This window comes from Anguilla rostrata, chromosome 14 (assembly GCF_018555375.3).
Source record: "Anguilla rostrata isolate EN2019 chromosome 14, ASM1855537v3, whole genome shotgun sequence".
Taxonomy (NCBI): Eukaryota; Metazoa; Chordata; class Actinopteri; order Anguilliformes; family Anguillidae; genus Anguilla; species Anguilla rostrata.
This window is the reverse complement of record NC_057946.1, coordinates 4262142-4286927: the sequence shown is the minus strand read 5'-3', so window position 1 is coordinate 4286927 and position 24786 is coordinate 4262142. Positions and strand designations below refer to the sequence as shown.

General features: G+C 46.9%; 2 protein-coding genes and 1 non-coding gene across 13 annotated transcripts; 1 reads left to right on the top strand and 2 right to left on the bottom strand.

The window, feature by feature from the left end:
- Positions 1–897: 897 nt before the first annotated feature.
- nop56 (NOP56 ribonucleoprotein homolog) lies at positions 898–10140 on the bottom strand. 6 transcript variants are annotated; one of them, XM_064307681.1, is made up of 13 exons: positions 9993–10140; positions 8938–9027; positions 8670–8784; positions 8137–8301; positions 7527–7725; positions 6412–6599; positions 5703–5854; positions 5101–5201; positions 4363–4511; positions 3949–4070; positions 2804–2938; positions 2280–2369; positions 898–2192 (listed from the first exon to the last, which is right to left on the bottom strand). In XM_064307681.1, the coding sequence occupies exons 1-13, from the start codon at positions 9993–9995 to the stop codon at positions 1893–1895; spliced, it is 1809 nt and encodes a 602-aa protein (XP_064163751.1). In that variant the 5' UTR covers positions 9996–10140; the 3' UTR covers positions 898–1892. The 6 variants fall into 6 exon arrangements, with proteins under 6 accessions (XP_064163751.1, XP_064163753.1, XP_064163752.1 ...); XM_064307683.1 differs by having other exon boundaries at positions 898–2183; XM_064307682.1 differs by having other exon boundaries at positions 2283–2369.
- LOC135240240 (small nucleolar RNA SNORD57) lies at positions 3204–3271 on the bottom strand. Its single transcript, XR_010325628.1, has one exon. It is a non-coding gene; the product is annotated as a small nucleolar RNA SNORD57 (small nucleolar RNA).
- Positions 10141–10924: 784 nt separating the features above from the next.
- On the top strand, positions 10925–23604 carry LOC135239183 (protein phosphatase 1 regulatory subunit 3C-B-like). 6 transcript variants are annotated; one of them, XM_064307690.1, is made up of 3 exons: positions 10925–10965; positions 20311–20396; positions 22097–23604. In XM_064307690.1, the coding sequence occupies exons 2-3, from the start codon at positions 20383–20385 to the stop codon at positions 23124–23126; spliced, it is 1044 nt and encodes a 347-aa protein (XP_064163760.1). In that variant the 5' UTR covers positions 10925–10965; positions 20311–20382; the 3' UTR covers positions 23127–23604. The 6 variants fall into 6 exon arrangements, with proteins under 6 accessions (XP_064163760.1, XP_064163758.1, XP_064163759.1 ...); XM_064307688.1 differs by lacking the exon at positions 10925–10965 and adding an exon at positions 12664–12752; XM_064307689.1 differs by lacking the exon at positions 10925–10965 and adding an exon at positions 17798–17935.
- Positions 23605–24786: the final 1182 nt, after the last annotated feature.

The window sequence follows — 24786 nt, the reverse complement described above, 5'->3', positions numbered from 1 at the left end:
TCCGCACTGCATTATGGGATATACAGTGCCTTTGGAAAGTATTCAGATCCCTTCGCGTGATATTTCAGTATTTTATTTTTAATACATTTGCAAAAATTTCTAAACCGGTTTTCGCTTTGTCATTACGGGGTATTGTGTGTAGATAGATGAGAATAAAAACTTATACATTTTATAATAAGGCTAATGTAACAAAATGTGGAAAAAGTGAGGGGGTCTTTTTCTAACTTACTTTTACAGGGTAAGTTACAATTGCAATTTACATAAGTGATTGCAAAAAGCTTTAGGCAAAGAGCAGAGCTATTGCCAGGTCATTAGTGTCACAACCAACTGGAGCAGTTCATACCTAAACCTATAATGTAAAGTTAAGTTCAACATTAGGTGGGAGAATGAGATTGAGAATGTAATGCCTTGAACAGGAAATGGGTTTGTAGATATAGTGAAAGAAGCAGCATAGGTTTGGCTTTTTAAACAAGTAATACATTTGTTACTTTGTTCGTCTAGCTCAGTTTAGTGCCTCAGCTCGCCCTCTAGTGGTTGAGTTTACTGGATGACGGCCTTAAATGTAGGATCAAATCAACACATCAAATGCCCTTGAATTCCTTTGCACTGGTTTCACAAGTGACCGGCGTGAATTGAAATGTCAGATTTTCAGATACGTCCTGTGGATCAACCAACTCCTAACCCTATATATATATATATATATATATATATATTCAATATACTGTATATCTTCCTTTTTTTTACATTCCCAGTCTGCAGTTTGCTATGAGTAACATGTTTTACACGGGACATTGGTTCTATTGTTGCTGAAAAAAAATTAACCGAAATTTAGAAAAATGCAGTACTTGCATTCATACATTTGGCTGCGGGAATTTAAATGCTGGTGGTAACACCAAATCAAAAGGATCATTTTATTTTTACAGATGTCCAAAATAAGAAAAGTCACTTTTGAAATTACATGTTCATACATAGTCCTGCAGCAGTGTTCCGTTTACAGTTGTATGTTTTTAAGGACCACAAGTAAGGGCTTGATTTCATAGGCTGAATTTCAGCTGAACTCAAAAACTGGAAAAACTACATGTATCGAAGCGGATTAGAAGTCCAGGTGTGTTGAGAATTTGCATCAAAAATAACACTACGCAGATCCATGTGGAATCCCAGCCAAAGACACTTACACAATGACTACTCAAACGGCCTCCACTGAACGGACTGCTACTCTTGGGGAGGACCGTACTTGGATATTGGAGATGTAGCTTACACCACTTCCCTAGAGACTGACTAAGTAAAGTATATGAATTTACTAGCTGCAAAAAGATTTTAAACAGCAATTCTGTTTAGCTGGATATTATTCAGTCACTTTCTGAAGTTTAAGGACTTCAAGGACTGCGGAAAACAACTGCTCACATTCTTGCCTCTACTGCCCTAGTGAGGAGCCCGCATACAATATAACCAGCACCCCCGATGGTGAGGAGGACTCCATGCACCTGAAAGTGCCTGACAAACGGAGGCCTTAGCCAGACAGACAGAGGAGGTCCATAGCATTAAATCGACTTAAAGGCACAAGCAAAGCACATCTTTATGTACATTCAGAATGACTTAAGTGCTTTGAGATTGCTTAATGAAACGTAAAAAAACTGAGCAACACTTTGTAGAAACATGGTTTCACAGTTAAAAGAAAATAAAAAGGGGGGAGAGAGCGAACAAACCAACCGAGTGTGCTTTGAGTCTTAGATTGTCATGTCCGCGCTGTGCAGCTGCGAACAGCCAATTCAACGCTCCCTCCCAAAAAAAAAAACGTTTAAGCAAGCCCAAGGCTTATGACACACTGAATTACCAGTCAAAAACAAACAAAAAAAACTGTACAGGTTCAAATACGAAGTCCAGACCAGCTATCAGTCGTCAGTCTTCATTTTTTTCTTCTTTTTCTTTTTCTCGGTCTGAGGCGTCTCTGGTGCGACCTCAGGCTCCGCCTCCACGGCAGGCTCCGCCTCCATCGCCTCGCTCTTTCGTTTCTTCTTTTTCTTGGCGGCGGGCGTGTCCGCCACGCCGTTCGAATGCGCCTCTTCGGCAGGCTCTGGCTCCGCCTCCTCCACAGGCTCCGCCCCCTCTTCCTCCGCTCGCTTCTTTTTCTTTTTCTTCTTGGATGAGGGCGTGTCCTCTGCACCGTTCAGCGGGGCCGACTCCTCCACCACCTCCTCACCCTGCTTCTTTTTCTTTTTTTTCTTGGTCGAGGGCGTGTCCTCTGCGCCGTTCAGCGGGGCAGACTCCTCCTCCTCCACCACCTCCTTCTCCTCCGCCGCCTCCTCCTCATCCTGCTTCTTTTTCTTTTTCTTCTTGGCGACGGCTTCTGCGTCTCCGTTCACCTCATCCTGGGAGGAGAATTGAAACATTTACGCAGAGTTTCTAACAGGTCCCCAAATCCAACAGCCCCCTCACCCCACACACACCTTCACATGACCTGGACTCAGTCACGTTCTCCTTCAAAATCAAACTGGTCAAATGTCAGCAACGATTACCAACTCGATTAAAACTTTGAAAAGACAGTCCAAACCTCAACCCACCCCCCCCTTCCCAGCACCAAACTGACAGCTCAGCCGCCCCCGGGGGAGGGGGGCAGGGGGTAAAACGGATGTCCCACTCACTTCAGTGATCAGGTCTACGGTGAGAGCCCTGCCAATGGTTCGGAGAGGGGTATGATGTAGCATGTCGTACACTGTGAAGGGACCACGTGGTCAGGTCCGGTCACAAATCTAAACATGCACGCACATCCTGCGCCACTTCCAGGCAGTTTGGCTTGGCTTACCTTCGCCTTTTCCTCCTCCTCCTCTTCCTCGCCCTCGCCGGTGGACAGCGCCTCCAGCTTCCTCTTCTCCCTCTTCTTGCGCTTCTTCTCTTTCTTCTCGGTTTTTCTCTTGATCTCAGCGGCCACTTCTCCAGCCTGGGGGGGGGAGGGGGATGGGTTTGCACAAATTTAGCAGATGCACCTTCATCACATTATACAAGCAGAAACCTCCACAGTACACAAGACACCCAAACGTGGTTCTCTAGGGGCCATTCACTGAGAATTTAGAGAACTAGCAATTGTACAGAATTTAAAAAATAAATTTAAAGCATGGTACACAGCCATTGGGTGTTTTCAGGTAATCGGTACTGGGGTTGGTCGAAGCTTGTCCAATCAGAGCGGGGTAGTGTGTCGGCTGGCTGTGTCAGGCTCATTAAATCAGTTTGTACCCCCACAGGAAAGTCGGGTAAGAAAGGCTCATCACTCACAGCCAGCCGACCTGGTCATCCCCCCCGCAGACTGGGCTGCCAAGGACGTCCACAATGCAGGGGCTATTACTCACAGCCTCAAAGCTAGAACCTCCGCCCAGGGAGCGTCTCACAATCAGGGGCTGTTTAACCTCACACACCAAGGGAGGTCACAATACAGAGGGCTATTTAACTCACACCCAAGTGAGCGTCTCACAATACATACAGGGCTGTTTAACCTCACACCCCCAGGGAGCGTCACAATACAGGGGCTGTTTAACCTCACGCCCAAGGGAGCGTCTCACAATACAGGGGCTATTTAACCTCACACCCAAGTGAGCGTCTCACAATACATTACAGGGGCTGTTTAACCTCACACACCCAAGGGAGCGTCTCACAATACAGGGGCTGTTTAACCTCACACGCCCAAGGGAGCGTCTCACAATACAGGGGCTGTTTAACCTCACACGCCCAAGGGAGCGTCTCACAACGCAGAATATTATCTGGACAGCCGCTCCCTTAAATCTGACCCAGGAGGAAAGGGCTCACTGTAAAAGAACGCTTTCCTCACAAGCTCATTCGTAATTGGAGGAACCAGACCACTTTTTCCTGCTTTTCATTTTGGAACAGGACAGCACTGGATGCTGTTAAACCAACCGAGCGGCCGTACGCATCACAGCCGAGGCCCCGCCCCCTCACCTCTATCACCGCCTCCTTCATGACGTCCAGGTTCTTGCGCGGCGCCTCTCCCGTCTCGTAGAAGGACAGGCGCTCCTCCACCTGGTCCCGCAGCTTGTCCCCAAACACGCTGGTGGGCACCTCTGTGACACGGGGGGAGGGGAGAAAGAGGGGGAGGAGTCAGCGGTGCCATGGCAAAGGTGCGCTCAGCCGGCTGGCCCCGCCCCCTCGAGGGGACGCAGCCAATCAGCGCGCAGGGCTTTTGCTCAGTGTTTAAAACTCTCACCATCCCGCCCCCTGAAAAAGGGGCGGGGATACTGTTGACGAAAAATATGAGCATCATCGCAAAGAGCCAGCGGACCACCGGGCCCCACGGGGGCGGGGGAAGAGCGGGGGGAGGCAGACAGAGCGACGCGGGAGCGGCGGCAGGCTCACCGGAGAAGCAGTCGATGCGCGAGGCGATGGTGCACTTGTTGGCCAGGTAGCGGGAGATGCGGCCCTTGTTCTTGGCCGCCGCGCGGCCGATGAAGGTGGAGTGGAAGATCAGGCCGTATTTGGGCGTGTTTCCCTTGGTCTTCAGCGCTCTGTTTCAGAAGGGGGGCCCAATCAAAAACGGGTTAAGGCTGCCAGCCAATCGGCACCTCCGATTACCGTGTGTCCAACCGTGCGGCCTCAACATCTGCCCATATAGACCACCATTTTAACTGTCTAGATGTGAAAGTTGGGAGTTGTGTATAAAAAGCAAAGCTCACAAAGGGGTTGAGTCCAAAGTATGTCATTATCTCAAGCTTTGGACTCAATCTCCCATAATGCTCTTTGAAATATACCGTGACTTCTCCCCCTTTTGAATGCAATCCAGGTTATGACCCAGTTATTTAGTTTGAGAAGCACTCTGAACAGGCACAGCCATTTCATAGAGCATTGGAGTACACGCTCTTAAGCGCAGGTACAATGTAAAATATTTGGGAGAGCATCCATCTCCCCGCCTGAGCTGATCTGCATGTCTAACTACCTCTCTGTGGTGCCCAGGGCAGCGACTCAGACTGTGGGGTACGTGGGGGAGTTTGGGATCACGCGGGGGGGCTCCCCCATCACCCGTTTCGTCTCGGCCCCGGCCCTGCCATCACCGCAGCCACCCCTGGCCCCCCCGCGGCGGGGGGGGCGGGCCAATACCTGAACAGGGCCTTCTCCGCTCCCAGGATCTGCACGGTGGAGGCGGGGTACTTCGCCAGGTTGGTCAGGCTGCCGGCGTGGGAGATGAGCCGCGCTCCCACCTGGGGGGGGGGGGGAAGGGAGGGAGGGGGGAGGAAATGATTAAATACGCTCAGACACGACCACTTCTCTACATGCAGGCTTGCAGGAGAAAGCGTATGCGTCGTACTCGGGCCAGGAATGGCTACCCCAGCTCCTGAGTCATGTGACCAGCCTGAGACCCACTGTGCATCTGACAGACTTGGGTTACATTCAGGCACTCTGCAGATCCCTGAGAATTTAACATGCTACTGAACTGAAGTGGAACAACAGAAAGAGAAAAATACTCTGCATACCAGTGAAAACAAAGGATCTTCTTAAAATGGGGTTTAAAATGTGAGTAATGAGATGGTGATCTGACTGAGTGGCAGGAAGTGTGGGACAGATCAGCACCTAGAGGCTGTCATCACGGAGATCAGTGGATTGACAGATTTGGTATAACATCACGTGTCCCTTGGGTGTGTGTGTGTGTGTGTGTGTGTGTGAGTGCACACGTGTGTATTTAACGGGCGGGGAGCACGCACCACTTCCCCGATGAGGGCGGCCAGGTTGGGGGCCACCTGGCCCATTTTGGAGCGCAGGTACTCCTGCAGCTCCTGCCGGTACTGGGCCAGGGACACCACCCGGGTGGAGAAGCTCTCGATGTTGATCAGGTCGATGGGGGAGATGTCCATGCCTGGGGTTAAGGGGGGAGGGGGGATGAGGGTCAGGTCAGCACGGTGGAAAAAACACCCAGGCCAGGCAAGCAGTGCTGAGGCCACGGAACACTGGCAGGCTGCGTTACTATAGCAACCACTGCATCAGCAACACGCGGGTGGAACCGCAGTGGCCCAATCTAGTCCAAATATTAGTCAGCCCAGAACGCATTAAACACCTCACTGAAGTTGTAACTGACTTGAAAACCAAGCCTTTGATGCATGTGTCTATTCTGTTAATGTGTGTGTGTCTGTCACACAGCTCTTCTCTTCCTATTATTTGCTAATCTACATTCTGACGTTTGTAAATTCCCCAAAATGTGAAATTCCTATCGTTTGGAGATCCAGCAGACCAATTAGTAACACTCCCCGATTCTGAAACAACGGCAAACACTGGCAGCTTCTGCTTCGATTAATTCGCATAACAAAATAAACCTGAGCAGCAGCATGTGTGAATAAACAGGGCTTGGAGGGGAACCCCCCCCCCATCAGCCCCAGGGCCTCTGAGGCGTTAAAAAACGGGCGTGGCCGCACTGACCCATGGAGCTGCGGGAGGCCTCCAGGATGGACTGGGCCTTGGCGGCGTCCATCACCACCTCCTCCAGCCCCTCCAGGCTCTCCTCCGACAGCTCCTTCCGGTTCCCGATGAGGCGCGCCAGGCGGCAGTAGGTGGAGTTATCGCTCACGATCTTCACCAGCTCCGGGAAGTGGTACCCGTACCACTCACTGCGCCACAACAGGGAGAGAGAGAGAGAGGACCAATCAGATAAATCACAGAGGCGAGAGGGGGGATTTCAGCCAATCACAGCGTGTGAGCGGCAATCAGGGTGGGGTTTGGGGGGACAGAGTCAATCACTTTATGGGTAGCCACCAGTCAAACATGGAAAAATTCAATTACCAAATGAAACGGTACACATCACAAAAAGTAACTAGTGTAAGAAAATAAGACAGAAATTTCAGGCATAGAAATGAAAAAGAAAGATGCCAACTAGGCTTGCAATACAATTCCATTTCATTCAGTTTCATAAAAAAAATAAATAAAAAAAGTTAAGTCAATATAAATTTACTATAAGGATTTAGCTTATTTTTCACCAACTAAATTTCAATTCATTTCCTGAACTGAAATGGAACCGACCAGGGACCGACACCCACAAACTGTTTCCTCCCTCAGTGCCACCCCCCGCTGGACAGACTCAGTGACGCCGTCCTGCAAGTGTGGGGGGGTGGGTGAGAGGGGGGTTAATGTGCCTCCTCCTCCTATACAGCCAGCGCACAAGGGGGCGCTGTCTGCGGTAAGCATTGGGAGGGCTTCTGAACACACGGCACACAAGCAGGCAGGGACTCGTCAACCTTCGCTGAAACCACGCGAGTCTACCTGCACCGAGGAACAGAGCCAAAATGGCCGCTCTCCGTAACCACGCAACACCACAAGAACAGGCACGTACAAGGACTGCCACCGATAACAGTTCAGAGCAGCACAGTACACACTGGCCGCCGTCGCCGCCGCCACCACCCCCCGCCTCCAATTCCTGAATTTCCAGTTTCCTGTATTCAAATGGAATTTGACCCCAGCCCTGGCGAACACACACGCACGCACACACACACACACACACACACACAGAGGGGACCATGGGGGAGGGGTTTTGCGCTTACCGCACTCTCATGGAGAAGGTGTTGATGTCCTTGTCCAGCTGGTCCAGCAGAGCGATGGACTGGATGATCATGTTGTCGGCCCGGTTGACATTGAACTTGACCTTGGCCCGGGAGTAGCTGTGGCCCAAGCCCAGCTGGGCCTTGGAGGCGGCCAGGGCGGTGAGCCCCTTCACCAGGCTGGCGAAGTGCAGCCGCACCCCTGGAGGAGCGCGTCCCGGAGGAAAGATTAGAGCCTGCTCCTTTCCCCCTCAACAACTACAAACCTCATGATGCACAATTTACACCCCACCCCTAGCCTGGCTGTTCAGCTTTTCAGTATGAAGCATCAGGGTATCAGTGTAGATTGTGACATCACTACAGCGCAGGCTCTATGACCTCTGACCCCTTTTTAACAAGACACCACAATGTAGAAATTTCATTATGAAATCTGACGTCAACATGCGATTACAAATTGTGTCACTGTTCTGCACTATGCATTTTTCAGCCTTCCAGCTGTGGAGGGATCAGTAATCAAGGTACTTCTCTCAAGATTTACGCACTCCAAACAGCATATGAAAGCCCAGACGTGCAGGATTAAGACGTGTGGGACCCATGTTGGTCCTCGGTTTACCTCTGAGCACCTCTGCCACGACCCCGCTGGTCTGGATGGAGAGACCCAGCTCCTCCTGGAGGGCCGCCCCGATCTTCGCATCCGACACGCCCAGCACGTGCTTCTTCTTGCCACCAGGGGGCAGGTTCGTCTCCAGGAACAGCTTGAGATCCGCATGTACGACTCCTGCAGAGAGATTACCGTAACTGAGAGGTTGACTGGGGTCGCAGCTTCACCAAGGCTGGACCGTTAAAATTACAGGCTTTCGCAGTCTGTGACAAAAGTCCTCAGATTACAAGACGATGTGCTTACTAGGCTCAGACGTTCAGTTTGGAATTTTGTTGGCATCACTGTTCTTCAGTGGATTGACAGATTATTGAAACATCATTACATCTGAGCACAAAACCCCACACAAAGTAGATCCCTGTCTCTTCAGAGAAACACCAGGGCAGTGTCCTAAATCAGTATACTTGTCTACTATTCAGTATGCAACTTCTATGTTCAATAGTATGCAAGTGCGCCAATTAGTCCTGGGTCCTAGCCAGTGGTCTCACCTTCCGAGATGGCATTTATATTCTCCAGTGCCATCTGTGCCGACCTGAATGGGAAAAAAGCTACCATCTTCACTACATTGTTGAACTTCCCGATGTTGAGAACACTTTCCTCCACCTGAGAGCAGAAAGATAGGCAGTCAAACTCCCAAGAAATCGAAGCACACTCGATTATCAAACACATAAGTGAACGTTTGCATCCTTCTACCCTTAAATATTCCAATTTCCAAACGACCACATAAAGCACACGGGAATAAAGTGTTACACTAACCTGCGGCAGAAGCATTCCAATCTCCTCCACTTCCTTCACGGCGAATAGCGCGTAGCCGGCGGCATGCTCAAACAGCACGTGTAGCAGCACCTATAGGAAATAACCACGTGAGACCATGTGCAAGTGGACACATTATTACCCAAACACATTTCCTAAATAAAATAAGCTAAATAAAATATGAAACTAAAATTAAATTAAGTTTGACTTGGCAATAATTAAAACATGGTGGAACTACACGTTAGCCATCAGCTAGCTGCTAGCCACTAAGCTAACGTTAGTTGGCCGTGCTTCAACGCAACCACGTGGCGACCTGAACTAGAGGACATCAACGGGGGTTTCTAGCTACGATAGCTAATCAACCATTTGCACAATTTCCCGTATAATTATCCAACTAACCCACCTAAAAAATGTTGAATGACTACATCAGATTACTTGATACATCTTCCACGGTATTATTAGTTACTAACGTTAGCTAGCTACTTCATTTGGTGACACTAGTTACTGCTTGGCTACTTCGCTAACAAACACGTGGACACCGGCTCAATGTTCAATCAGTGTTCATAGAAGACAATAGGGTACGTACAAAATACAACAGAAACGGTATATTCATTTACACAATACTTCACGTGAAATACATCAGGATATAGATATTTATCAAATTATCGAGCATGCAACTACGCACAATCATTTTTTCCCCACCCTCAAAGCAAGGCCTAAACGTCTGCCACCCACCACCCATAAAGATAGCCAATTTAAAAAGTAAATTAACACTATATGATAGAGATTATCATGCTTATTTATATTTACAGTTACACGATAATCCTCAGAACAAATACTGTATTTGAAATGCCACAAACATGTCATAATGTTAGCCAAAAAGATGAAAAGTATCGGTCTTGCAACATTAGCAAAACCGCGGTCCTGTGTAGCGTTTTGCACAATCAGTCGCACACTCGAAGAGTATCAGCTAACATATATATTAAGGCGCACGGCATAGTGCTATATGTACTTATTTTCAAATAATCTTGCGTGCATCTATATATTTTTAATCTCACCATGACTGCTACTGTCCAGATGCACCACACGCTGCCTTCTCTCCTGAAAACCCGCAACAAACTAACAGCTTCCCACCACACGTCTTCCCCTATGCCTACGGTACATCTTCTAATATCGCGAGATTAAGTGAGTATTGTGCGAGCGCCATCTGACGTGTGTCCGAGAACTTCAGGCAAAAAAGAAAACTACAGTTCTAAAATGAATCGCCTGTGCGTGTTCTCTTTGTTAGCAACAAGTGGTTTGTCTCTTATGGATATTACTGATTATTAATCATTTCAACAATAGCTAAAATTTGAGTATTTCATGAGCAAATTAAAACCGGCTGACAAAAAAAAAGAACAAGCAATACACTGTAAATGTAACCAATGCAATCCGAATTAAAATTAGTCCGCAAATATCACCGACAACACTGCAACTTCTCAAGTCAGAATCAACTTCCGATGAGAAGCTTCGTGCCCAATATGTATATCAGTGAACTGTAGCCTACGTTAATTTCAAACTGCTTTGTGCAAAATGTGCTGTGGGTGTCTTAATTGGGCGCGTCGTGTTTCAGAGTGGCGTGAGTAAAAGGAAATTGCGAGTAGAAGATAGAATGGTATAAAATCAGCAGACAGTTAATCCAATCAAATCCATTTTATTTGCATAGGGCTTTTTCGAAGGGACCCGGCCGACTTTTAATTCAAACACCTGCACACGTTATTACTGCCTCGTCAGTCAGGACAGGGGTCTGCAACCCTGGTCTGGAAAGCCATAAACTCTGCTGGTTTTTGTTTTCACCTTAAAATCAGCTCCCTATTCAGACCCAAGTAACCAGGTGAAGTGAGTTAACTGTGTAATCAGCTGCTTTAATTGATTAATTAAGTGCAAAGTAACAATGAAAACCAGCTGAGCCTGCGGCTCTCCAGGATCTGGGCCCTGTTTCACAAAGCAGTATTACGGACTTTGCTGGATAACTGCACGAAGTAAAACCTGGTACAGCTCTTTTTTCACTTCTGTCCATATTCCAGATTTTGGAGGGTTCTCAGTGCAGTTATCCATATTTCAGGGGTCTTTAGGATTGCTTTGCAAATTGTTACATCTACAGCTTTTATAGATTTGGAGGACAGTTACTTTTTAGATCGTTTTCCAACACAACATTTAACCTTTATTATTGGATCTAAAATGGACATAACTAAACCTCATCTAACCCACACCAGGTCCTAACACTAGATAAATATGACCTTGTGCATTTTCTTTTTCACATCACTGTAAGCATAATAAGACCGTGAGCATTTTTATCTAACTGTAAGAGTTCAATATTGTATGAAGATACTATATCAGGTGTCAACGTTGGTTGCAAACACCACTGTCGACAAAACGTGTCCACATTTGGACGTTGGACTCCGGTTCACTTGAATGTGGGAGAGCGCTTGTGTTCATTTGTAATAGATTTTAATGTGCCGGTCATTGGCCAGTAGGGGGCAGCATTATTCAAGCGGTCCATGGAAGCTGCTCTTTGAACACTAACTGTGGAGGGCCCTTTTTACTTTCCTCATTGATCAAAAGTCATAAGATTTATCGAACATAAAGGTCACAGTCACCATATATATGATTCATAGCCTGATTAATTCCGGCCAGCCTTATCCAGTTGTGAACACGCGCTTGTCAAAGTGCTTCAAGGCATTTTATATTTAAAGGCCACATGTATTTCCACTTCAATAAAACACCTAAATGAAGAATTTTGTCAGTAAGCTACTGAGCAAAAAGTTCTTATGAGCGGCTCTAGCACAGCCCATGGGACCTCCTGCAGTTTGGGCCCTGTTGTACGATTTGAGTCATAATGTCATCATTAGTGCGTAGGCATAGTTTCATTTCAACTTTGGGGGAGACACTCTGCTGAATCATATAATCAAATGTCAAGTCTCACAAGCATACTAACTATTTTAGCAGTTAATTTGTACGAAAATACTGGGGGTGACCTGTCTGTCTGTCTCCCCCCCAAACCTACGCATATGCATTAGTGTAATTAACAATGAGCTAGACCAGCTGCTGCAGATAAAAAATGTGAACAGTTTACAGAGTGAATATACTTAGCATACCGCATCATTGAGTTTGTCCCAAAAGCCAACCTGAGTTCTAGTAACCAGGGACTACAATAGACAGTAACATAACAAATGCAGCAAAACAAATAAGGAGTCAAAATCTTTATACAAGAACAAAAAGATAAGATTACAAACATAACAAAAAAAAAAAGAAAAACATTACCATATGTAGATTAACAGGATGGTTCAGGTAGAAAACAGATCAGAACTAGGCTACTTCTCATCTAGAAGAAAGCACACTACCAAGGCAAATTAAAGAAGTGATTCTGTTGGCAAGTCTTTTTTCTACTCTGGCCTATCTATCTAAAATGTGTTAAAACAAGAAAGAAAAGAAACTGCCTGACCACCTGCAACCTACAACAGAAAAGCATCAACAAAAAACAAAACAGAGTAGCTGCAAATTTTTTTATAACACAAGGAAGCAAAGGAATCTGAAAACCAAACGGAATCTCTCAGAAGCTGAGGTGTCTTCAGGCTTTATCCACCTGACTGTCAGGTGGACACGGGTGTGCGTCGTCAGGCAATCAAGTCCTAATCGGCTCCACCTACAGGATTAAGACAGGCACGCAGACTCCACAAAGCAAGGGAATGTAACAGCGGTACGTTCTCAAGTTCAGCTCCGGTCGCTTGAAAGGTACACATCACATTTACTGGAAGTTTTAACGTGAGCAATTCAGGGTAAGTGCTTAGCACAAAAGTCACTATAACGGTGTCCTTTCTGGGAATTGAACCTGCAACCCTTGGGTTACCGGCCCAGTTCCTTACCTGTTCTGCTACTCTGCTACATCCAATGGTATTATTGAGTGGTATCTGGACAACACCAGTAATCTTACATGTCATCTGCATAGTAGGCGAGCGTGCTTACATATACCACCTTCATAGCAGGCAAGTGTGCGTACATATACCACCTTCATAGCAGGCAAGTGTGCTTACATACACCACCTTCATAGCAGGCAAGCGTGCTTACATACACCACCTTCATAGCAGGCAAGCGTGCTTACATACACCACCTTCATAGCAGGCAAGCGTGCTTACATATACCACCTTCATAGTAGGCAAGCCTGCTTACATACACCACCTTCATAGTAGGCAAGCCTGCTTACATACACCACCTTCATAGCAGGCAAGCATGCGTACATATACCACCTTCATAGCAGGCAAGTGTGCTTACATATTGATTCATATGGCAAGTGTGTGTGCATGTTTTGTAACCCTGTGGCTTCCAGGAAGAACTGCTCTTTGTGGGTAATCAGTTTATCCTGTCTAAGGGTGGGGTAAGTAGGTTGTGATTTTGTAGGTTATCATGATGACAATGGATCCACCCTGTGATGCACTGGGCACCCATTACCTGTTTTAATTCTGTTTCACGTTGAAACGGAAAAGACTGAAGAGCAGTTTACTCGTGACACAACGCTTCGTTTTCATGCCCAGTCCCTTTATCTCAGATCCTTTGTGTTTGGTGACAGTCATGGGGAACGAGGCGTACGCCAAACCGAACACACGAATGGTTGACGGGCGCGTTTTTGTGTCAGTAACGTACATTGCGTCAGAGTAATTATGGGATTACGCGTGCTGTCCGTGGACGGCTGCGTCTTTCGAGAGGTCTGCCGCCATTTTGTCTGCCGGAAGATGTTGTTCGGTTGAGTCAGCTGCAGGCCTCGCAGGTGACACAGCGTTGCGGGTGGGATGTGTGCATGGAACGTCCCTGTTGAGAATCACAGTCACAACCCAAAATTTCCACTGACCAAAATAGTCAGCTTGAAGCTTCTGAATTCAGAGGCTTTTTTTTTTTATCAAAGGGGAGGAAACAATCGTAGGCTAATTGGATACCCTAAATTGGTAAATGGACTGCATTTATATAGCGCTTTTATCCAAAGCGCTTTACAATTGATGCCTCTCATTCGCAAGAGCAGTTAGGGGTTAGGTGTCTTGCTCAAGGACACTTCGACACACCCAGGGCGGGGTTTGAACCGGCAACCCTCTGACTGCCAGACAATCGGTCTTACCTCCTGAGCTATGTTGCCCATGGGTATGAGTGTGCGAGTGAATGGCGTGTGTGCCCTGCGATAGATTGGCGGCCTGTCCAGGGTGTATTCCTGCCTCTCGCCCAGCGCACGCTGGGATAGGCTCCAGCACCTCCCGTGACCCTGACCAGGATAAGTGGGTATAGATAACAGATGGACGGATGGATGGATGGAGGAAACAACCATGAATGCAACATGCCGCATTTTGTAATCATCGCAAGAAAATATCCCTCATTTTCTAACCCCCTGGTGATACCGCGCTGTGCAGACGGACCACTGTATGAGGCGAGAAAATCGTTGCCGTGGCACCGTTACGTAATCCGCGGCATTCCAAGCAAGAACGCCGCGACATTCTACACCCTGGGCGTGGCCGCGTGCGCCCTGGGGGCAAAAAAATCAGGGCGCGCTCTCCTCAGAGATTCACCCACTTTCGACACAAAGAAAAGAGCGGCCCAATTAAAAATAAGTGCCGTTTGGTGACAAAGCCGAACAGGTTAACCGAACAAGACGTCGAGAACCGGACGACCAGGCGGTTGCGGGTTCACGTCCGGAGTGGGACGTGCTTTCTGCTTTCGTGCGAGGAGCTGAATCAGAGTGCTCTCGTTAAGTGTGCTCCGAATGCAAGTCTGGTGAGCTGCGCAGAGGAGCGGTGTCTGCATTTAAAACATTCTTTTGAAGTACAGCTTCTTCTTTTTTTTTCCTCTTTCTCTCCTAATGATTTGCAAACGGTTTGGCTGCAGGTCAAGAGCAAAAACTTGTGAACATTGGTGGAGATGAGGGCCAGGTCAGCTCAGTGTGGTTAATGCAGACTTACCTGTCATAAACCAGTCAATCACAGAACTGTCAGTCTGTAGGAGAGTTCATTCAGATGACTAGGGCCTTGACGAGAATTATACCCATATTCAATTTCCAATATGTTGTACACTATCCTTATTATTGTAAAAATGTAATGGTGTATATGATTTTTTTTTTGCAGATATAAAAATTAGTTCAGCCAAAATGAACAGACATATTTCTATTCAAATTCCTATTTGAGTTACTTAATATCCCACAATTCATTGCGCTTCACGCTTTTCAATGCAAATCTGCATTACAGTCTGGGAAGCAGTGGGGGAAAGAACATAATGGACGTGTGGCTCATTCTCTGTCATGTGTCTGCATTGTAAAGCATTGTTTACGTTCCAATATAAAGTGCTTAATGCACCCAGTTGACCATACGCACATGCATTGCAATGAGCTCAGTTCATATTCTTATAAAATAACAGAAACGCAGAAAACCGTGCACATTCGTATCTTTGCCCCAACTCTCTTTCGTAAATGCAGTCCTTCATAAGAAATATATTCTGTGTGTTTGCCGCAAAATGGCATTTTTTTGGGTCATGCGTAGTTTGTGGAAAGCTAGACAAAATGTACAATTAAAATTTTTAGCTGGAGCTGGAATCTGAAGATGAGGTTCATCATCGGACACCTGGGTAGCCGATGACCCATAGAACAGCAGGTACGGGCAGTAGGCAGTGGGGAGGCTGTCCTGCTAATGCACTGGGTGTCAGTGCAGTGGCACAACCAACTGTCAGGTGTCCAGTTACGACCTTGAAAAACAGTCTTCAGGAATGCTTCAAACCTGGCCATAGATTCAAGGCTTGGGTCAGCGCCTGTCTTAATAATACACTGGGCCCAATGGCTGTAGTCTGCCTGCACCAGATACCGTATGAAGTGTCCGTCTCCCCCATAATGGTCACCTAGCTCAGCCGATGGAAAACAGAGAAAGCCAAACTGTGGTCCCCTGAGCCTACAGGGGGACACAGAATTGATCAGAGGGGCTAATGATAATGATCTGGCATTCCGGATTCAGAGGGGGAAAAAAGAAAAAAACAACAACAACAGGGTGTGGTTAAACAATGAGAGCGTATTATGACATCACAATGGCCGACGCCAATGGAAGGTGATTTGTGATAGAACTGCTGCACTGGCGTGCGATTTGGGAAGCGAGGGGGGGTGTTCTGGGGGCGAGACACAGGCGCTCCTTTTCCACGCTTAGAGGAGCAGTCGGATTGGCAGCACACACACGCTTCTGAACTGTCGGCTGTTCCAGAAAACAAAGCATCGGCAAGTCTTACGCTGTAGGCCTTTTCGTTCCCAACACACGGGGCAACATGCAAAGGTGAAGTCACCTCCAGGCCAAAATAGTCAGATTTCGCTGGTGCAAATCTGCCAGAGACACATTCTAGCCGGAACCTGTCCTGATGGAAGCCTGTGGAAGCCTGTCACGTTCAATATGAACCAAATTTTGGCAATAGTTCCCAAATTAATTCTGTGGAGAAAAAGTTAAGCACCACCCCCCCTCCCCCCCCTCCATATCCAAACGCTTGCCCTTGCACAAGTGTTCCATTTTCAGTTAGCGGCAACAATGGCGGTGGTTACATAATGACCTGCAGGGAACAGAAAAACTGCCAAAAGCGGCTCACGTTCCGTTTTTTTCTCCTGTTCCGTGGAGCTGAGACGGAGAAACGCCTGCTCACCGAGCCCGTGGCCTGGGCGGGGGAGCAGGGAAGGGACACAAACGCACCTCCTTCAAAACCACGCTCAGCTCAAGGGCCCCAGGGCAGACATGATGCTTTTCAAAATACTTACTGTGCGAAGGATATACTTTGCAAAAAAATGATATGCGGTATCCTTGCTTTTCAAAGGCAAATCTTGAATGCTGCCTGAGAGAACAAGGGGTTAGTCTATTTTTATTCAGTGACCTTCGGGACAATGACCAAAGCACCCACTTAAAAAAAATACATTCATGCATTATTGACACTTTCTCTCTGCGGTGTAACACGCCCTTTGGTGACATTTACACAGTCAGGAAAAACAAGCGTCGCCCTACATGCATATGCATTTGCAAAACTTTCCCTATATACCTATGGCCTCAGTGCGGCAGACTTCCTCTCTGCGTTTACAAGTGCATTGTGGGTATTTTACAAGTGGCTCAGTGCTTTGAGTGTCTATGAAAACTAGCATCACCCTACATGCATATGCATTTGCAAAACTTTCCCTATATAGCTATGGCCCCGGTGTGACACACTTCCTCTCTGCGTTTACAAGTGCATTTTGGGTAGTTTACTACTAGCCCAGTGCTTTGAGTCTCTGCCCTGACCTTGGATTCGGGTGGTTGGGTTATTGTTGGGTTATTGGGTCACTGTACACCAGCAGAGTTATGACACTGATTTATAGTGGCACACTGTCAACACATAATTAACAGGCAAGGATATGCAGCTTCACATTAAACGGGCTCTGTTCTGGGAATTCAGCCTGACTCTCCTTAATGACAGGTGAGCAAATATCACAAATTGGACCCACTTTCTCCTCTGTTTGGCACACAGCATTGAGAGGGGTAGATTGTGTAGTGCTGTTGTGGCCGTGTCGTACTGGAGAGGTTATGCTGTGCATCTAATACAGTAATCCTGGCTCCTGACGGCAGCAAGCGGCTTTGATTATTTCACTATGGCAGGGACGCCCGAGGCAAGATCGCGGACCGGATTGGGGGTTGGGAATGCAGACTTTGGGGGTGTGGCTTTGCCGACTATCGCGAAAGCAGTGCGTTCCCCTTCATTTGCCCCCCCCTGTTGCATCACAGTTCTTAAGTCGCGCTCGCACTGGAAAACACCTCGTGCGCAGCCAAACAGACGGACTTGCAGGAGCCTTATTGACCAGTAGGGGTCGCTGGCCATCCCGACCCACTGAACCCCCGCTACGGTCGATTGTGCATCACCTTACAGTGCTGGCGGGGGTAGACAGCCGCCGCTGTCGCCGTCCGGATTTGAACCCAGTTTTGAGACCTACGACACCACAGTAAGATTCATCGTGAAACCCACACAGAATCTATATGCTGAAAATTGATTTATGTATGTATGCTAATGAACACAATCGTGTGAAACTGTGCATGGACAGGGACTGTCGCCTTGAGCGAGTCATATCCGAAAACACGTTGCTGCACATGTTCCAGATTCTTTCAGTTAACGTCATAATAACCCGGTCTATTGATGCAGGATGCTACCGACGAGCCCTTTCCCAGAGTTTCTCAGCGCTACCAAACACATAACTCATGTCTTGAATACATTGCATTACTCATTACGTTCCTCACATATTGTAGGTTACCACATTATTCCCCACCTATTTTCATAGTTTGTATTTTAACGAGCTGACATACATTAATTGTCACTGACTACAAAACATTTATTAAGCAACATCATTTTTACGAGGAAAAAAAAACACTGTAACAAGTAGGTTAAGAGCTGACAGAAAGCAAATTCTATATGGATATATACGTGTGTGTGTGTGTGTGTGTATGCTGTGGAATATATTCTGTATTGATGCAGTGTTAAACATGCACTAACAGGACAGCCATCTGTAGCACCGTAACAGCTGAAAAAATGCAAGTATTACAGGACTAAACAAAGACGCTAACTGTGGATATAGCACGAGAGCAAATGGTTCTATTAACATGCTTTTTTTGGACAGATCCGTTTAAAAATTCTGAATACGAGTTTAAGTTAAAGAGAGTTCAACGTAGCCCAGCTGTTGGCCTCCATCGAGCAATATGAGGGCAAATATGCGTTGTTTTATTGCGCGGTGATCTTCTTTCTGCAGTTCTGGCTAAATGTGGTGGTTACGTGGTGCATGTTCCATGTACGATTTGCCGGCGCCAGGCTTCCAGTTTCCCCATCAGGCGATTACGTGATTTGAAGACACATACAATGCAATGCTAATTAGCATATGATGTAATTAATGTTGGAGTTCCTGGACACGAGTGTTTGCACAACAAGAATTTATGTTACAATAATTGCAACCACGGTATGATTATGTTGATGGGACAGAGTATTGTTACATATTATTTATGCATTTAACTAGGCTATGGTATTACATTTTTTAAAAGAAAAATGTGGAAATAATTATTCATCCTTTAAAGAGGAACCTAAACGCTCAAATGAACATAGTTTGTCTGAAATGCATTGTGTTATGCTGATCTGTAATATATTGTGCATTCATGTAAGAAGTTTAACGTGTGATGCAATAGTGCTCAGTTATATGTTGACATGTCTGTGCTGGTTTGGGGATCAGGTGTTCCTGTCTGCATGTCAGGAACTGTCTAGAATAGGCCGTGACCCATTGCAATGATGTAATCGCCGACTGCAAACATTTTTAAATAAAATTTTATAAACGGATTACTTTTAAACCAATGTGTCCCAATTGTGAGTCCTGCAGTCATGCTTCCTTAACTAATTCCTTAACTAAAAAATATATATAGGCTATATATATGAACTAAAAAGTTTCGGTCCCAATGTCCAAAAAACTCCTCAGATCACTGCAATAAAAAAGAAGAAAAACAAGAGAAAACAAACAACAAAAAAAAAGATCTATATTTAGAAGATTTATACTCCTGTCTCTATAGGAGATCACTATAACTCGGTGGAATACGCAGCACAGACTCTATGATCGAGATAATCTACTGCACTGCGCGCTGTGTAACCACTGCTTCCAACATCTACGATTTTCAGATTCACACCTTCCGCGAGACAGTTAAAGGAGATAGCTGATTGGCCACTGCGAAGAGATCACGTGAATTTGTGCGCGCCTGTCAGGACAATAAAACTCGGTAGTAGCCTACGTTGTTTAGTGTTAAGTTGATTCAGGATAGTGTACCTTACTGCCTCAATTCACTGCGTGAATTTGGATATTTGAATTACTGCCTTGATCCCGTGGACTCGAAAAAATTGCTTCTAATCGGAATACCTTCATGTCTCAGTCCGCTGTGTTTCTTTCCCACTGCTTACGGAATGGTACGATAAGCTAATGTCAGTAAGTATTGAACAAGCAATAACTTATATTCATGTAAAGTTTAATTTAAATCTGGCGTAGGTATATTATTGATATATCATTGATGGGTTTTTGATATATCCTGCGATTATCGCATTATCAATGCCGTTGCTATTGGTGTTGAGACGTTTTGACCGTTTGTGGAATATTTCGTCTCCTCTAGCATGTTAGTACGACTTACTAGATAAATATCTGTCTATTCAGAGTAGCGCAAATTTTCGTTTAATCGGACTTATTATCTGAAGTGTATTATTCGTCGGTTCTTTTCAAGAATGTAAAATGTAAATAGCCTTAATGTTGCATGCCGATTATAACTCTTCCTAAAATTGTATGTGCCCTTTTCTTTCCAGGTGGACACTTCTGTTGGAAGTCCGAGTCGGAGCGCTTTTATTCCTGATCAAGACTCAGTTAAACGGGAGAAGATGAACGGTACAAGGTAAGGTCAACCAATACAAATATTTTTAAAAATAGATAGATGATAGCTAGATTGACAGACAGATAGATAGATAGATATCACGCGGTATCTCCATCTGTGGATGACACATGCAGATATCGCACGCATGAAGATCAATATAAATGCAGTGCACTTTTGGTGAAAATAATTCTTCTTTCATATGATTGTGTTTCATCTCAGAATTCTGCGGGGCAGTTTTCAAATCTCCTTTGAGTATTTGCATCTGAAGAGTTTTAACATTTTTTTCCCCCAGACATGTATTTGACCCAGTTATGTTGTTGTGGTTATTATAGACGTCATAGGCGTAGATATTTAGAACATGTACATTTGTCCCCCCCAATACAAACATGAAAGAAGCATTTCCACCATAAATTGATGCAGAAAAGGCACAAATTGGTGCATAACAATTCACCAGAATGGAGGAAATAAAGTGTTTGACGCTCAACATTTCATGGGGGAGGACCCCCAGACCCCCGTTTCATGTGTCCACCCCATAGACCGTATAAAAATATGGACGAAGTGCTTCATGGCGCCACCCACTGATCTGCTACGGTTAATGCTCATTGGCGCATGAAGCCCAAACTAGGGCGCAGCCACATTGCCCGTTGCAACCAACGCAAGCGCAGTGGAGCGAAAGACTGGAGTCCACTACAGGAAAATCTTACATGGCAATTAGACACGCCCACATCTGGACAAAAAGCGTGGCCTTGCAACCACAGAACCGTACTGTCATAACATTTCAAAAAAGTTAATTGTGCAAGATGCGTTTAGTGTTCAGATATTTACATAGACAAATAGATCACATGGATCACTAGCTAACTAGCTAGCTAGTTATATAGACAGATAGGTAACAGAACTCTAGATAGCTAGACAGATATATCACGAGATAACTAGCTAGCAAGTTAGCTAGATAAACAGATCGATAGCAAGACAGTAAGTTTGCTTCCCCTAGCTAAGTAAATCCCGCTATCTTGTCTTCTTAAAGAAGCTTCAAAACTTCTTACAAATCTTATTTCACAAACAACATACACAAATTATAAAAGACGAGACTTTATGAAAATCAATCAGTTGAAACCCCGAAATGGTCATAAATCGCGTTTTGACATAGAACCTTATTTATCTGAAAATGTCTCAAATGTATTAACCGAAAGAACTGGAGAGAAGAATCCTTAGAATAGCGGTTAGTAGGCTACAGTTGAAGGCAGCGCACAACATTTTTGGATCTTGAACTTTTAAATGGTGAGATCGTATGTAGCTAGCTAATGGGAATAAAACGACTCTGCCTGGCTGCGCTGACGGGGAAATCTTATATGGTCATACAGTAGTAGGACAAGCCACATTGCACGCACCCAGATTTGGGAATTTTGGCGGACCCAGGGGAGACATTACAAGGGATGGGATTAACTAGTTAAACCATAATTTCTTGTGTAAAAAAAATATTGACTTTATATTTCCTCAGAGAAAATTGGCCTCTTTTCAGGCTTTCCCAATTGACTTAACATTGGGTGGGTGGGGTTTCAAGTTCTTTTTGCAACCAGGCGTTGCAGTTCACGCAGTAGCCACTGGGGTAAAAGGCTTCATTCACAGAAGCGAGTTGTTGTCCCTTGGTCCACCCCCCCAATGTTCAAACGAAGCCTACGCCACTGATAGACGTGTACGCTAAGCTCTGTCTCCTTCCCTAGGGTGCTGCGCAATGTGCCTCCACCGCTGTCTCCCATGGACCTGGCGGGACAGCTCTGCATTTCCGAGAGTCCCCCACTCCGCCGCTGGCTGGGCTTGACCTCGCCGAGGATGGCCCCCCGCAGCTTCAACCACCTGCTGTCCCCTCCCAGCTCCCCGGACTCGCCCCTGTCCAGGAGCCCCATTTTCCGCAGGAAGAAGCGGGTGATGTTCGCCGACGCCAGGGGCCTGCCGCTCGCGACCGTGCGCTACTTTTCCGAGGATGAGGAGGAGGAGGAGGAAGAACAGGCGCCCCGGTCGCCGGCCCCCGCCGAGACTCCGCCTGGGGTGGCCTGGCTGCCGGGGCCGGGGGCCGCGAACCAGGCGGGCGAGAGGGCGCCGGAGTTGCGGCCTCCGTCCAGGAGGGGGCGCCACCTGCGGCTGCGGCTGGGCTTCCCGCCACCGGCGGCGGACCTGGCGGCGTTCCGCGCCCGCCTGCAGGAGGAGCTGGTGCTGCTGGAGAGCTGCCGGGTGTCGGGGGAGTCGCTGAGCGGCACGGTCCGGGCGCGGAACCTGGGCTCCGACAGGGCGGCGCACGTGCGCATCACCTTCGACTCGTGGCGCAGCCACCGCGACGTGCCCTGCGTCCACCAGCCGCCGACGCCCTCGTCCGCGCCCGGGCCCGCCGACACCGACCTCTTCGCCTTCGACATCCCCCTCCCCGAAAAACTGGACCCCAGGGAGCGGCTGGAGTTCTGCGTGTCCTTCCGCCACGGGAAGGGCGCCGTCCTGTGGGACAAGAACAAGGGGAAGAACTACCGCGTGCTCGTGGGCTCCGACTCCGACACGCCCGCCGCCAGCCTCCTGGCCTCCCACCGCTCCTCGCTCACCTTGCCCTCCCGGCGCCGGGGAATGTGGGACACCTTGCAGCGTGGCGGAGGACCCCGGCCGGTCCACGCGACCGGCTCCCTCATGTTCCGCAATTCGCGCCTCGTCGGGGGCGAATGCCGATCGCCGACCCCTCCCGGCAGTCCGGTTGGCGATCGCTTCTAGATCCTCCGAATCCTGGGCGGACGTTGGACTTAAAAATCTCGGATGCTGCTTGGAGGGACATCTCTGGCCTGGAACTTTTGGGCGTCAGTGTGTCAGCGTCTTGTGCTTTCTCGCTCTGAGCGAAGACTTGGGGTTTTTTTGGGAGTCTCGCACCAACAGCGAGAGAGCTCTCTGTGTAAATGTCTTTAACGGCTCAAAGTGAGCCTGAATGCCTGTGAAACTTGATTTTTTAGAAAGTTTTGTTCTAGAGTTCTCTCCCAAGCCGGGTCAGTGCATCTTTGTTTTCAGTTGGCCAGTGAACGACGTTTCTGTGCTGCTTCTCAGCCCCTTTTCTGAAGTTCACCGTGAGGGTAGATGGACGTACCGTTGCTATGCCGACCACCTTGGGGGTATAACATGGCCGTATACACTGTGGGAATACTGGTGTGGCTTTTGATCACTGGTTCATTTGTGTAAATAAAGTTTTGTTTAAATATGATTGAATGGTCCACTTGTTATTGCCTGACTCCCATAATGCACTGTACACAAAGGGTAGACATTTTAAGTGTTGTTTTCCACATATATATGTATTTTTTTTAAATCAAGCACACAGAAAAGGCTTAGACAGATGGCCTTAATTAAAACAGGTGAGTATGTGTGTGTCATGGTGAGAAAGCTTGCTTGGAATGAGAGCGATCGAAATCGTGACGCTTTATCCTGCCCTGTCCTTTGTGTTCAGGAGCCTCTCCTGGCTAAAACGAGTTTCTGAAGAGGGTGTTCAGGTGCGTGTGTGTGTGCGGTGGCATGCACTTTAAAACCATTGTGGTTTTGTCGTTCCTCCCTGCAGGAAACGCCCGTTGGGAAGGCGCTGCTCACTGCAAGCTTGTTGGACCGCGACCAGACAATTCACACGGTGTTTTGTTTTGAGACATTCCTGTAACCACGGGTAACAATCGCATTCCGATACATTGAAAAGTGAATTACCTCCCTTGGGTAGCAATGTGGGGTTTTTTTTTTCAGTAAACAACAGATTGACAGATCCAGACAAGCAAGACGCAGTATGTCAAAGCTTCTTTTTTGTTGCGGGCGTGAGTTTAACCGATGACAGCGCTCGATATTTTTGTCGACTGTGGATGAAAAACCACTTTTTGAAACCGAAAATGTTCTTTTATCAGACTTTTGGATGCCCATCTGTGTTTGCCGTGCTTTCTGGGATTAGGCAGATTAGGGAGATCAGCGTCTCTGTCTCTTCTTGGCGGGCGCGAGCTGTGCTGTGCTGTCGTTTAGCCGGATGAGCGTGACTTTCCTGCAGCTAATGAGGCGTAATGGCAGCTGGGCTACGACGCCTTCAGTTTAACCCTTTGAAGAGCACGATTTTAGAATGTTTTTTTTTTTTTTTCAAAAATCCTGAGCCGGTGTTCTAGAACTCCAGTTACCGGCAGTGATTGTGACATCACAACAAAAACACTTTTTCAATGTGCAAAAAGTCACTTGAGCTTACAAAGCAGTGTCTATACGCCATTAACTAAAACTAGCGAAAGTCTAGCTCTGCTGTTAAAAGGACCGATATCAAAATAAGGCCAAGTCACAATTAACAATCCATCTTGGCACACACAATTAAACAAGCTCTATTCTAATGCAATGCTACTCAATGTTTCCTAAATTATTTCATGTAACTTGG

Bases quoted from the DNA above. Each gene is read 5' to 3' on its own strand.
- nop56 (XM_064307679.1), bottom strand. The intron at 8,302-8,669 runs GTGAGACCACTG...ATCTCTCTGCAG, and splicing joins TATAAATGCCATCTCGGAAG to GAGTCGTACATGCGGATCTC. The intron at 5,855-6,411 runs GTCAGTGCGGCC...CCTTAACCCCAG, and splicing joins GGCCTCCCGCAGCTCCATGG to GCATGGACATCTCCCCCATC.
- LOC135239183 (XM_064307685.1), top strand. The intron at 20,397-22,096 runs GTAAGGTCAACC...CTCCTTCCCTAG, and splicing joins GAGAAGATGAACGGTACAAG to GGTGCTGCGCAATGTGCCTC.